General features: G+C 36.0%; 1 protein-coding gene across 2 annotated transcripts in view; it reads left to right on the top strand.

Annotated features, from left to right (window-relative positions):
• The window catches only part of LOC120540754 (monocarboxylate transporter 12-like), an 84,015-nt gene that overhangs the window by 29,967 nt on the left and 39,886 nt on the right, over window positions 1-14,162 (top strand). For both annotated transcript variants that reach the window (XM_039771799.1, XM_039771807.1), the window contains one exon: window positions 5,887-6,148. In XM_039771799.1, coding sequence (XP_039627733.1) covers window positions 6,039-6,148 — 110 coding nt within the window. In that variant the 5' untranslated portion in view covers window positions 5,887-6,038. The remainder of the gene's footprint in view (window positions 1-5,886; window positions 6,149-14,162) is intronic.

Genomic DNA, 14,162 nt, shown 5'->3' with positions numbered 1-14,162 from the left:
GATAGGATTGCATACCTGCGGTGGGCTGGCGCCCTGCCCACGGATTTGTTTCCTGCCTTGCACCCTGTGTTGGCTGGAATTGGCTCCAGCAGACCCCTGTGACCCTGTAGTTAGGATATAGTGGGTTGGATAATGGATGGATAGATGGATGAAAATAAAAATGCCAGTCTGAGTTTATTAGCTACTGGTGACAATGATTTCAGTAATTCTATAGTCCTGACAACTGCCATGGGAATTCAGGAAGGCACTTCATGCACATCTAGAACCATTATTGCATGAGACACAAACAAGATAGATTAGAGGTTCACTTATAAGTTGTCCAGTTTGTTTCAGTATTGGCAATAATGAATGTGATTTGGTTTGCTCCTTTATTAGAGTTACATTTGCCAAAAGAGATCTACAAATTAGTGTCACTGAAAATAGTGTTAATGACACAAGATTTGGTCCTTGTGTAAATTTGTGCAGTGCCTGTAGAGCTTACTTTAATGATCAGTTTAAAATCAAAACCTGGGGAAATTGCTTTACAGGCCTAATATATCCTGGAGAGAAAAAGTGAATCGAGCTTTGTCTTCCAGGTCAGAGGCTTCAGAACTGAGGAGGGAATTGACAGAGAAGTTAACTTTGGCTCTCCGTTTACCTTTGTTTCATTTATATCATGATCTTGAATGGTGGTAGATTTGTCACCTTTCAGAGTATATGTATGTATGTGAGTATTTAGCCTAGTAACAGTAACTTAACCATACTGTAGTCTACCATGAATTTGGCTACACTCCTTGTACTGTGCATGCCTATACAACTATGTGTGATTGTAAAACATTAAGCAAAAATCATAATTTAAAATCAGAACAGTTGAATTTGCCTTAAGTGGCCCAGTGATAGAGTAGTGCCTTGTCCAGGAATGGTTCCTGCCCTGTACCTGATGCTGCCAGGATAGGCTCCAGTCTGCTTTGATTGAGAATTAAATTATGTGGATTTCAGAAGGTTACGTTATTATAAAAACTGCAATAGTTCTATCTTTATTTTCAAAATAATTTATTATGAACATGAAATAATTAAATGTTCAGGTCTATAGAGACTTGCCAATGATGTTTTAGCACTAAAATAGAATGTATTATGCTCCTATGCTTTTCTGAAAATGCAGAACGTAGTTTACACTTCAGTAGATAGAACATGCAGTCCTATTGTTCATTTGATTTCCTTATATTGCTTTAGAACTGCATCAAATATTTTATATATTCTGTAATTTCAAAAATAATTTTTTATATCAAGTTATCATGATATTATTACAGAAACAGCCAGTGCAGCATGTGCAGCCATTTTGTGGTTGAAACGGTAACAGGCACAAATTAAAAAAAAAAAAACAAAAAAACACAGTACACATGGAAAAAGGTCATGCAATGCAGAGACCACTCTCAGAGATTGATGAAAAACATCTGGAGTATTATCTTGTTTTAGAAATATAGGGAATGCAAATAGCGCACCATATACAAACACAAAATGGCTTGACACAACCGCACCATTTGCATGAATGTATATATGAAAAGAAAATACTCAGGTGCTTTGGCTGGCAGCTTTACTCTCTTGAGGTGAATTTGTTGTCTTCAATTAAACAGATAACACTAACATTATTATTGACTTCATAGAAACATGTGAGGCTGAGATTAAGTCAGTGGTTAAAAATCCAGGGTTAGTTCTTTGAATGAATTATATGGTATAGTTCTTTATTTCATATGGATTGTGTCGAGTTCATTCCTGTCTCATTGAGAATAGAATCAGACTGAAGCAAAGCTGCAGGAGCCTGCTGGCATTTTTTAAACAACTTTTTGGTACAGTGATATTTGTATTCAGGTTAAGACTGGACTGTGACTTATTCAACTTTTATTTAGTGCTATTTTAGATGTAAAATTAAAACCATTCAGTATGTACCTGTGCGGCGTAGTGTTTAAGGCTTTGGACTTCAAACCCTGAGGTTATGGGTTTAAATCCTGCTACTGTGTGACCATGAGCCAGTCACTTGACCAGCCTGTGCTCCAATTGGAAAACTAAAGGAAATATAACAATTTGTATCATAAATGTTGTAAGTCTCCTTAGATAAAGGCATCAGCCGAACAAGTAGTAAAAGTAGATGTAAATGTAACTCTGTGATATTCCAGCTGGTTTGCAAAAAATACAGAAATCTACACATAGGATTCATTGACTACAAAAAAGAATATGATAGTGTCCCACACAGGTGGTTAATACAAATATTATACTTATACAAGATACACCTCATAAACACTATAAACACTAATGGAACACTGGAAAACAACAATACTCTTACGTATCTGCAACACAACAATACACACAGACTTGGTACAAAAATGCTGAGCTATTTTCCAGGGAGACTCACTTAGTCCTCTTTAGTTCTGTCTCGCTCTCAACTCATTATCAAAAAAATTAAACAACACACAATATGGATACAAAATCAAAAATTAATGGCAACAATACACCCTCTCACAGCTATTATATATGGACAACATAAATATATATAAAGGAACAAACAATTACTAGAAATAGTCTAAATGTATTCACAAGACATACACATGACTGGGCTGGGCAAATGAAAGAGAATTAATATAGAAAAGGAAATCCTTAGAGAAGCTGTGTATATCCTCAGAAATGGCAACCAAATCAAGGCCATGTCATATGGTAAACTATACAAAACCTTGGGTTCCAACAGGACAAACTTATAAAACACAAATATATTAAATATACTCTCACACGAAAATATAAATCATGTCTTTCACAAATACTCAAAACAAATCTACATGCATACCACATAATTATAGCATTCAATACATACGCGTAACATCCATCCATCCATCCATTATCCAACCTGCTATATCCTAACCACAGGGTCACGGTGGTCTGCTGGAGCCAATCCCAGCCAAAACAGGGCGCAAGGCAGGAAACAAACCCCGGGCAGGGCTCCAGCCCACCGCAGATACGCATAACAATACTTACTGTATGTATTCCATCGAAGCTATACACTGATCACAAACAGACTTACAACAGCTCCAAAGGAAAACTTGAACACTACTCACAAAACACAAACAGCACCACTCCAAAGAAGCCATAGAATGACTTTTCCATGTGCTGAGGGAGAAAAGGGTCTCATAGCTATAGTTGATATACACAACATACAGCTTAATAATTTAAGAACATTCTTCCACACAAAACAGCATACATCAACACTACACAAAGCAACAGTTCATGTAGACAAAAACTACACACAACTTAACCTACATACCACAGACAACATTACAGAGCACAAAACAACCACACAACTTAAAACATGGACCCAGAAAACATTGCATGGCAGAAATCTTCATTAAGTTTATTAGCCTTGTGTGGTTAAGATTGCATCTAATAGCAGGCTAAGTCATGATAATACGTTCGGCAAGATAGAAGAGTTCATGTTAGCCATACAAGATTAAGATTTATACACAAGAAACTACAGAATATACTGTGTATTTTTAAGAAAACTAACAGAAAGAACAGGAAACAATCTAACACATCACATCAGGATGTACATTTCTGACACAGATATGATTACATTCACACACCCAATTAGATGGCAAATATTGGACATCAAAAACTGGCACTGCAACACAAAGTAGTAGACACGTGCAGACCAGAGTACTAGTAAATGCCTCACATAAAATACACTGGGACAGAACCAGACTGACAAAGTAAAATATCCAACATAATAGACCAGACATAACACTGATAGGCAAACAAAAAAAAAAACGACATATATAATTGACTTTGCCATACCAAACACACTCAACTTACAAAATACGCACACAAGTAAAATGCAGAAATACATTGACATAAGAAACATACCTCTTTTGGAGAATGGACAAGGTGATCATTACATCCATTGTTGTATCCACCACTGGTGCCATCCTGCATATCCTACACAAAAGCCTGCAGACATTACAAATAAACCAATACATATACTGTACATAAAACTACAGAAAGCATGGGCGTTTTAAATACACATCACGTTGTGAGGAAATTACTTAACACAATCACAGTCCCCTAAACCATGTACACAAAAACACACCACATAAACCTACCCTATGTCTTGGTTTCTGCATGATATGGACAGTAGCAATGAGATTATACCAGAAAATACTTTGAATAATAATAATGATTAAAATGTTTTTTTATAATTTTTGAATTTTTTATAGCAATATTAACAGGGAGTGTAGTTGAGTGGTTGTATCATTACACTTCAAACAAATAGGCTGGGTCTATTCCCAACACCTTTTCAATTGCACAAAAGTGCTTGGGGACCATTCTCATTTTGAAATGGTGTTGTATGAAATGAATATTTTTCTTTTTAACATTGAAGGAAAATGTCATGAAAATCCATGACTTTAGTAAAAAGTTGATCCCTACAGAATATTTGAATAGTTACAATTTCTTATACAATTACTGTGGTTTACATATTTTATTTGCAAACAACATAACATTATTAAATTAACATTCTTGATACATGAATAAATGAGTTATGAAATATTTTACATGTTTGAAATGGCTATACCAGGGGTGTTTAAGGCTGGATGAAGTGCTCTTCATTGGTTGCTGGATTTGTTTCATCTACTTTATATCAATGTAAAACTTTATACTTGGGTAAACAAAAAAACAAAGGAAAACTTTTTTTCTCTTTAGAGTTATATTTCCTACTATACACAGTCTGAAACTGTAGGTTTTGTGGGGAAACAACAGAAGAAAACTTTGTGTTTGGTAATACAGTTCAAAGGAAGACTTTTGATGACCCCTAAGAAAGAGCATACTTGTTGCTTAACAATGACTCAAGTAAGCCTTTGGGTGTTAGAAACACACACAGGCTTGGTATTGCGGGAAATAGTAAGTTATGAATGAATGTAGCACATGGTTTATTTAGGTGTACTGAGCACTGTAAAAATCTAATCTGGGGAATACTGTATTGCCATAACTTGATTTTAAGAAATAAGTAAGAAAGAAACAAATGCTTAACAAGTCTCATTTAAATAAGCAAGATGCTGTGACTTCTTTCTTCTCCCTTCTCATACACACACACACATACTCTGGCTCTAAACATTTTGGAATCTGCTGTAACTAAGTAGGTTTTTATGTAGAAGAATATAGTAATTACAACTTCTACTTTGTCATTTTGATTATATCCAGGTTACTGTTCAGTCATAATAACATTGGTAATGTAGAATTCATAAAAGAAAAAATATTTTTTTATTTTCCCATCCAACTGGATAAAACGTACCATCCTTGGATTAAAGTGTCTTCAGCACACAATGAATTGGAATTTTTTTCAACTCCATATTTCTCTAGTCATTTTGCATTTTTGTTAATTAAGCAGTTTCTCTTTTGCACTTTCCAAAGGTTGTTATTGCTGTATTTTTTCCTTCACAGTACTGTATGTAAATGATTAGGTAGCAGCTCAGATGAGCTTGTGATTAACTGACTGCAGACCTGTTCTCATTGCATCTCTTAACTTGTATGGTATTGTATTAACACGGTTAGAAACATCCAGACCAGTAATGTGTCTTTTTAACATTAAAACAAAGAAGACACTGTAGCTGGATCTCAGACAGTTTGGTATATATTATACCCTTGTTTAAGGCATGTATCCATTTATCTCACTGTTTCTCTCTGTTACTCTCTTTCTTTAAATTTTTATATTGTGTGAATGTTATTTATCATTACCTAATGTATGCTGCTTATTAAAGAGTGTAATTTTGAATGCTTCAGCTTGCATAAAATATGCATTTGTTCTTCGAAGTATCATTACATAATTTAAATTGATTTTTTCCTTTTTTTTTCCTAATGTTGTATTAACAGCAACTGACAAATCCTACAACAAATTACATTCCATGCATTCTGTGCAACACCAGGACTGATCACTGCTGTACTGCCAAAACTACAGCTGAAACTGAGCACTATTAACTGGGACTTGCAAAAGGGATTAGGGGGAACTGAAGACTGTTGCAGCCATGGCTCTGACTAAAAAGGTGCCTATAGCTGCCCCTCCTGACGGAGGCTGGGGCTGGATGATTGTGGCTGGCTGTTTTCTTGTTACCATCTGTACTCGCGCCGTCACCAGGTATGTGCAAAAGAAAAAGTTATAATACTTCATTTGTACCATTTTAAAGAATAAGTCTGACAAACTAAGTAGGATGTAGAAAGGTTGTTATATTATGACACTGAGATCAACAAAGGCACAAGCTTCAAAAGTGAGAGGAAATTCATTCATAAAATTAACACATTTTAGAAGTGTGTCTTTTTTTTTACTGAATTATGTTTATAAAACAGTAAGAATTGATGCAATATTAAACTAACTGTTTTTAAGTAAATAAATAGTGTTTTATGTAAATAATTACTTTCTATAACATAATAGTCAGTCACAAGGGAAATATATTATATTTTGGGGTTTTCACTTCTCATTTTTTACTCGCTTTACTTTAACACTCATGACAACATTGTAATATATTATATTATATATACTTCAAATATACTTCAAATATAATTGCCGTCTAAGTGTATCGACTAATTACAGAATAAGAAGCATGTGTATCTAAATTTGGAGAAGCGCTGATCTGTTTTCTTTTAGGAACCAATACTAGGATCTGTTTTTCTGTGTAAGCAAGACAGGAGTTGTGTTTCAGGAAGATTATTTTCCATTTCTTTCTACTGTAGTCGTTATACACACTGACCTAGATATGAATATGACTGCCTTTACTTGCAAAGTATTGAATATCATTCAGTTTGGTACAACAAGCTAACCTTTATTTATGTATTGATTAGGAAACCATGTATTTATTCACTGCCTATTTAATAAAGGGAATGTAATGAGCAAATCAGAGACTAAAAGTTGATGTGATACTGAGGTTTTTTAATTGTAATACTTAAGACAATGTAAACATTGCCCTTTGATCCTTGTAGCTGCTGTGTCAGGCTTTAAAGCAAGGAAAATGACTGGCTGGTGCCTACTGTCAGTCTTGGGTTGCTTAGGAAGTGTATTAACATTCCATACTCTCAGCATTCCTTGGCCACGTGCCATGTGCCTTTGAGGGCAAATTATCTATCTCAAATTGCATTTTTTAAAGAAAATTATTGATCTTGAAGTGACTACAGGTTCTTGAAATATTATAACAGCTGTGCCATTTTCCAAGAAAAGTCCTTATTTATTAAAAAAAAGCAAAACTTCCACATACTGTAGTGTCATTTAAGGTTGCCTTTTTCTTTTATCAGATTATAGAATGACATTGAAGAGCTTAAAATGATTTCATTAAAAAATATTATATCACTGACTAATGATTTCATTTAATATATAAACTATGCTGCAGATTTATTATGTACGATTTTTAACTGATACACTAAGAGTTCATTAGTAAAACCAGTAAAAGGCCACAGTCCATGGGGAGATTTTCAGTGGACAAATTTATAAAATAACTACCCATATTACTTGTTGAAGACAGGTAATAGAATACATTTAAAAATATTTGATATCTCTTGCATATCCAGGCAGACGAGTAGCTTCAGTGACAGACTTTTTTCACTGTCTGGCTCTACTGATAGACTGAGGAGATCGTTCCTCCCTGACACTATGCGACTCTTCAATTCCATCCGGGGGAGTAAATGCTAACATTGCTCAAAGTTATTGTCTGCTTTTACATGCATTTTTATTACTATTTATTTTAATTTTTTTTTTTGTATCAGTATACTGCTGCTGGATTATGTGAATTTCCCCTTGGGATTAATAAAGTATCTATCTATCTATCTATCTATCTATCTATCTATCTATCTATCTATCTATCTATCTATCTATCTATCTATCTATCTATCTATCTATCTATCTATCTATCTATCTATCTACCTGTACCTTCAGCACGTTTCATCATTATCCTTATCAGTTTGAACCTCTCTTGACTCATGCTCTCTGTCTCGAGTGTATTTCCATATAGCCTACTTCTAAAGCTCTGTCATTTCAAACTGCCTTGCTCACCTTCTCTTCACTGTTATACTTCTCATCTTTAAAGGCAACTCTCAGCATGCATCCTAAGACTGCTTCTCCTTGTATGTCTCACACTTGCACTCCCTCTTTCAATATCATCACCAAAGCCAAACTAGTCAATCATACCAAAGGCAAACTGATCAATGAGATTGGTCAAAGGGACTTGACACACACAGAACCTAACATTTTTATTATATAGTAGACTACAGATCTTGAAAGCAGATTTATTTCACTATTTGCAAAGTTTTTTGTTCAGTGTGTCATATTTGGACAGAGAGTTAAGGTTCAATGGCTAAAGTGTTGAACTTGAATAGACAGCTTTAAATAATACCCTTAGTCTTTTATGTGAACATTAATAGATTACTTAACATGTTTATATATAAGCTTAAAAAAGACATTTCATAGGTTTTGCTGTTAGTACAGCTGACTTTAAAATAGTCTTTAATATATGAAGCACTATATGAAATAAAATGCAACTAATAGACTGGATATCCATATAAGGATGAATCTCAAAACCTTTATTGTGAATTATTTGGGAAAAGACACATTAAACACATTCATTTTCTCTTCTTTGTGGTTTGGATATAGTGACAGACTATTTTTCAACAATAATTATAAAGCTTCTTTGTGGTTTGGATATAGTGACAGACTATTTTTCAACAATAATTCAAACATAATCCCAACATGCTTGCTGTAATAATTAAAATAATACTCCTTTTGAATATATCAGGAATATATGTGTGTACAGTATACTTACATATAAGACATGGGACAATAAATGAACAGTAAACAAAATATAAAATTAACCCCCTTGGCATTAACTCAGCATAAAGATAAAAAAAATAACTTTCCTCATTTAAAAAGTTAATTCCTTAATACAAGAAGCATTAGAAATAAAATGTATAAACTAGAGGCAACAGTATTGACTTGGGACTATGATATTATAAGAGTAATGGCTAAATGAGAGTGATGGAGAGGAATATAATATTAGTGGCTACACATGCTTTAGGGTAGATAGACAAGGAAGGAAAAGAGTATGTGTGACAGTATATGTGAAAATTAATATTAAGGCCCATATCTTCAAGATGGAAGAAGGAAACACTTTGGAATCATCATGGGTTAAGCTAGTGTGGAATAAAGCCAGAGACCTGGTTATTGGAGTGTGCTACAGGCTGTGAAATTCTGATATGTTAGATAATAGCATATTATTTCATCAAAACAGACATATGTGCAACAAAGAAGACATAGTGGTCATTGGTGATTTCAGCTTTCCAAATATTGATTGGGATGCCCCTATTGGGAATACAACAGTGGAAACTGAAATGGTTCAGATGTCAAATGACTGTTTTTCCACCCAGTTTTCCCAAGCCCAACACATAGTGATCCCTGTCTAGATCTCATCTTTTCAAACAATAAAGGCAGAGTAATAAGAACAGAAATTATTGATACTTTAAGCAAACAGTGATCACAACATGGTAAAATCTGAAATAGTCTTTGAAAACACACACATGTATACAAAAATGAAGATTTATAACTTGTGGAAAGCAGACTTTACATGAATGAGGAAGTCAAGTTCAAGTCAAGTTGGGGAGCATGCACTGGTACAGTGCGTTGCCACACCCACTACACGACGAAAATACTTGGGATCCCGGTTTGCAATCCCCCAGGCAGACACGCGGTCCAGTCCCACCCTCTGGAAATGACCCTCTGTCTGTTGCAGCCAGCTGTTACGTGGGTGACCCCTTGGCCTGGTCCAGCCACTCGGGTCCAAAACAATGAGGATCTTACGAGCCGGATCACCCTCTGACAACTACAGTGTCATCCGACTGCCGATCCTAATGTGATGTGGGAGGCCTTCCATGACAAGACCCTGAAGGTTGCTGAGGGTTGTGTTGGTGTTGCCAGTGTTCCAAGAAGGTGGTGTTTCATCTCGCAGGGCACCCTGGATATCATCGAGAGGAGGTTCAGCGCATGGCTCAATGGCAACAATGAAGAAATATATGAAAAAAATTAAAGAGGAAAGCAAAAACTCAGCATCTCTAAACGACAGTTGGTGTCATTTCAGAGATCTTCTTATCCAGGCTCAAAATAAGCGTATTCCTGAAAAGCAATAAAACAAAAAGACTAAAAAACTGACCAAAATAAATAAGCAGGAGCATTATTAAAAAAATGAAAAGATCACTGTACTAGAAAATTTTAAATACCATACCATACCATACCATATTTATTTGTTGAGCGCTTAAAAACACAGCATTACAACTGACCAAAGCGCTGTACAGTTACAACAAGCAGGACTAAAAGCAAAATATTAAAAATAAACATTAAGAGAGAATTAAAACAGAGATACTAAAACAGGTCAAGGGACCAAATAAAATAGAGAAAATAGCAAAAGACAAGTGGAAAATGAAACAGGTTAAGAATTAAAAGCCAATGTGAAGAAGTGCGTTTTTAGGCGAGATTTGAATGTGGCGACTGAAGCGGCTTGCCTAACCACTAAGGGCAGGGAGTTCCAGAGCCTGGGTGCACAGACGGAGAAAGCCCTTTCACCACGAGCTTTAAAACGTGCCTTGGGAACGGTTAGGAGCAGCTGATCTGTGGATCTAAGAACACATAGCCAAATAATTCTGATAGAGAAATACTGGACACTACAACAAGAGATCAAAAAAAGCATTTGAAACGTCAAAAGAGAAACCAAAATAAAATTGCCAGTGAAGTAAAGAAAAACAGCAAGCATTTTTTTCAGTACTACTCCAGTAAAAATATGATAAAAGGGAATTTAAATCATTGAAAATGAGAAAGAAATTGCAATTGGACTGAACAAATATTTCACCCAAGTATTTCTAAAGGAAGAAATAGGTGGAATGCCTCATGCAGAAGTAAAAACAAACCCTAAGTTCATAGATTTTAAAACAGAAGAGTCAAATGTGCTTCTAGTTGGTTAATCAGCAGGAAACAAAGGGTACAGGTAAGAGGAGAATGCTCCAAATGGAGCAAGGTCATCAGGGATCATCAATGGACCCTCAGGGGTCTGTCCTTGGACCATTACTATTTCTGATTTATATTAATAACATTGATTCTGGTATAGTTAGTAAGCGTGTGAAATTTGCAGATGGTACTAAAGTTGGATTGATGACAGAAACTGAGGAGACAGTAAAAAGATTTCAGAAAGAATTGAAAAATCTTCACAACTGGGTGAACAGTTTAATGTAGAAAAATGCAAAGTTCTACACACATACAAAAGGATTGTCAGTATCAAAATACTGTACAAGATGGGAGACACTGTCATACAGGAAGGAACCTCAGAAAAGGTTTTAATGGTATATGTTAACACAGTGTTTATAAGTAATATACAGAAGCAATTAAAAAGACAACTAAACTAACAGCAAAGTTCACAATGTAGCAACTGTTGTTCATGTCAGGGGAAATATGGAAAGTCTTAGGCTATGGTAGCCCACAGTAACACAAGAGGTATGTCAGTTGTGCAGATCAGGAACTGTCATTCTACTCTCTCATGTTCAAGCAACTGAAAATATATTATAACAAACACACCCCTGCTATCCCACTTGGTAATGAAACGTATCACATAAAAAACATGTACTAAATCTGCATCAGTGGACAACAGTGGGCATTAAACATACCTTTTCTACTGTATGTATGTATGTATGAATGTATATATGTACTTTGACATTTTAATATTTACATGTTTCTGTTACATGTAAGGGCGGCACGGTGGCGCAGTGGGTAGCACTGCTGCCTAACATTTAGGAGTTAGGAGTTTGCATGTTCACCCCGTGTCTGCGTGGGTTTCCTCCAGGTGCTCCGGTTTCCTCCCATAGTCCAAAGACATGCTGGTTAGGTGCATGTTCTAAATTGTCCCTAGTGTGTGCTTGGTGTGTGTGTGTTCGTGCCCTGCGGTGGGCTGGCGCCCTGCCCGGGGTTTGTTTCCTGCCTTGTGCTCTGTGTTGGCTGGGATTGGCATCAGCAGACCCCTGTGAACCAGTAGTTAGAATATAGTGAGTTGGATAATGGATGTTACATGTAATAAAATTTTTTCTTACTGAAAAAATTTAAAGGTTTTGAGTTAATTTTTCTGGGGGTAAACATAATACAGTACTAAGGAGGCTATGCTGGCATGGTGTCTTTCTCTCTTCCTCTTTTAAAGAGAGCAAAAAACTATTAATTATATTTCTCCCTCTTAATTCCTAAATAATTGCCACGAGAAACATTATTCATTCCAGAACAGTTTTTAAGTACTTTGTAAGATTTATTATCTACTAGCAAAATACCCGCGCTTCGCAGCGAAGAAGTAGTGTGTTAAAGAAGTTATGAAAAAGAAAAGGAAACATTTTAAAAATAATGTAACATGATTGTCAATGTAATCGTTTTGTGACTGTTATGAGTGTTGCTGTCATCAAGGATTTGATTATCATTATTTCTTTCAATCAGGTTCGTATTTGGAGGATGTATTGTGTTCAAGTTATATTCCATGTTTGTGAACTGTTGTAAAGATAACAGATTTCATTCATCAAAGTGTTCACTACAAAAATCGGTACTCGTGAATCCAAGATGTTTAACAGGCATTCCCGGTATTAAGTTGTGGATTTGCCTGCGAATATTTAGCGGCAGCATGTCTATGAACTTAATTTAAACTTAAGCTTTACACCTTGCTTTCCTATTGATATGTCTACAAAGGCTTGTTCAGATTCAGAGGGTTGTTCCTTTCTTACTGCATCAATAAACAGCTCATCTTCCTCTTTATCTGAGACATCACACACTGCATGCACGGGTTTACCTTTCCCAGTCCTGCAAATTTTAGCGAAGTGGTTCAATTTACCACATTTTTTACACTGTCTTCCTTTAGGTGGACATTGACTTTTTCCACTGTGTGCTTTGTTTCCGCAGTACCTGCACTTATGAATATGCTTGTATGCGTCACACGCTTCATATTCTTTTGCTGCCTTCTCAATTGTGTAATGTGTTTTTTGTTCAGCGCTCTTTGGAGGTCTTGCTTTTTGTGTGCATACTGCGTTCACAGTCAGTTCACGTGAGCCGCTCGGAGTACATGCATCGAAGGTTCTCAGCTGTGGTTGTGCTATCTCGTGCGATCTTGCGATGTTCACGGCTTTATTTAATGTTAGCTTAGACCCGGCACTTAAAAGTTTCTCTCGCACTTTCGCTGAGTTTGTGCCAAACACTATTCTATCCCTGACCATCTCATCTTCATTTGCATAAGTACAGTCCTTCACCAGCAATTTTAACTCCGTTACAAAGTGATCAAAAGTCTCGTTTATACCCTGCGTCCTCTCATTAAACTTGTATCACATGAATATCATATTCGTCATAGGCATGACAAACGCCAGCGGCAGCGTGTCTATGAACTTAATTTAAAGTTAAGCTTTACACCTTGCTTTCCTATTCGTTTGCATAAGCACAGTCCTTCACCAGCAATTATTTAATGTTAGCTCAGATCAGGCACTTAAAAGTTTCTCTCGCACTTTTGCTGAGTTTGTGCCAAACACTATTCTATCCCTGACTATCTCATCTTCGTTTGCATGAGCTCAGTCCTTCACCAGCAATTTTAACTCCGTTACAAAGTGATCAAAAGTCTCGTTTATACCTTGCGTACTCTCAGTAAACTTGTATCTCGCGAATATCGTATTTGTCTTAGGCATGACAAACGCCAGCAGCAGCGTGTCTATAAACTTAATTTAAACTTAAGCTTTACACCTTGCTTTCCTATTCGTTTGCATAAGCACAGTTCTTCACCAGCAATTTTAACTCCGTTACAGCAATTTTAACTCTGTTACAAAGTGATCAAAAGTCTTGTTTATACCTTGCGTCCTCTCAGTAAACTTGTATCTCGCGAATATCGTATTCGTCTTAGGCATGACAAACGCCAGCAGCAGCGTGTCTATGAACTTAATTTAAACTTAAGGTTTACACCGTGCTTTGTTTCTGCAGTAGCTGCGCTTATGAATATGCTTTTATGCGTCACTCGCTTCATATTCTTTTGTTGCCTTCTCTATTGTGTAATGCTGACGGACGTCCTTATATGGGCAGGCACTCAATTACATGGGAGGCGTGACGATGAGGGACACAACTC

This window comes from Polypterus senegalus, chromosome 1 (assembly GCF_016835505.1).
Source record: "Polypterus senegalus isolate Bchr_013 chromosome 1, ASM1683550v1, whole genome shotgun sequence".
Lineage (NCBI taxonomy): Eukaryota > Metazoa > Chordata > Cladistia > Polypteriformes > Polypteridae > Polypterus > Polypterus senegalus.
The sequence above is the reverse complement of the archived record's forward strand: the minus strand, read 5'-3'. Positions and strand labels throughout refer to the sequence as shown.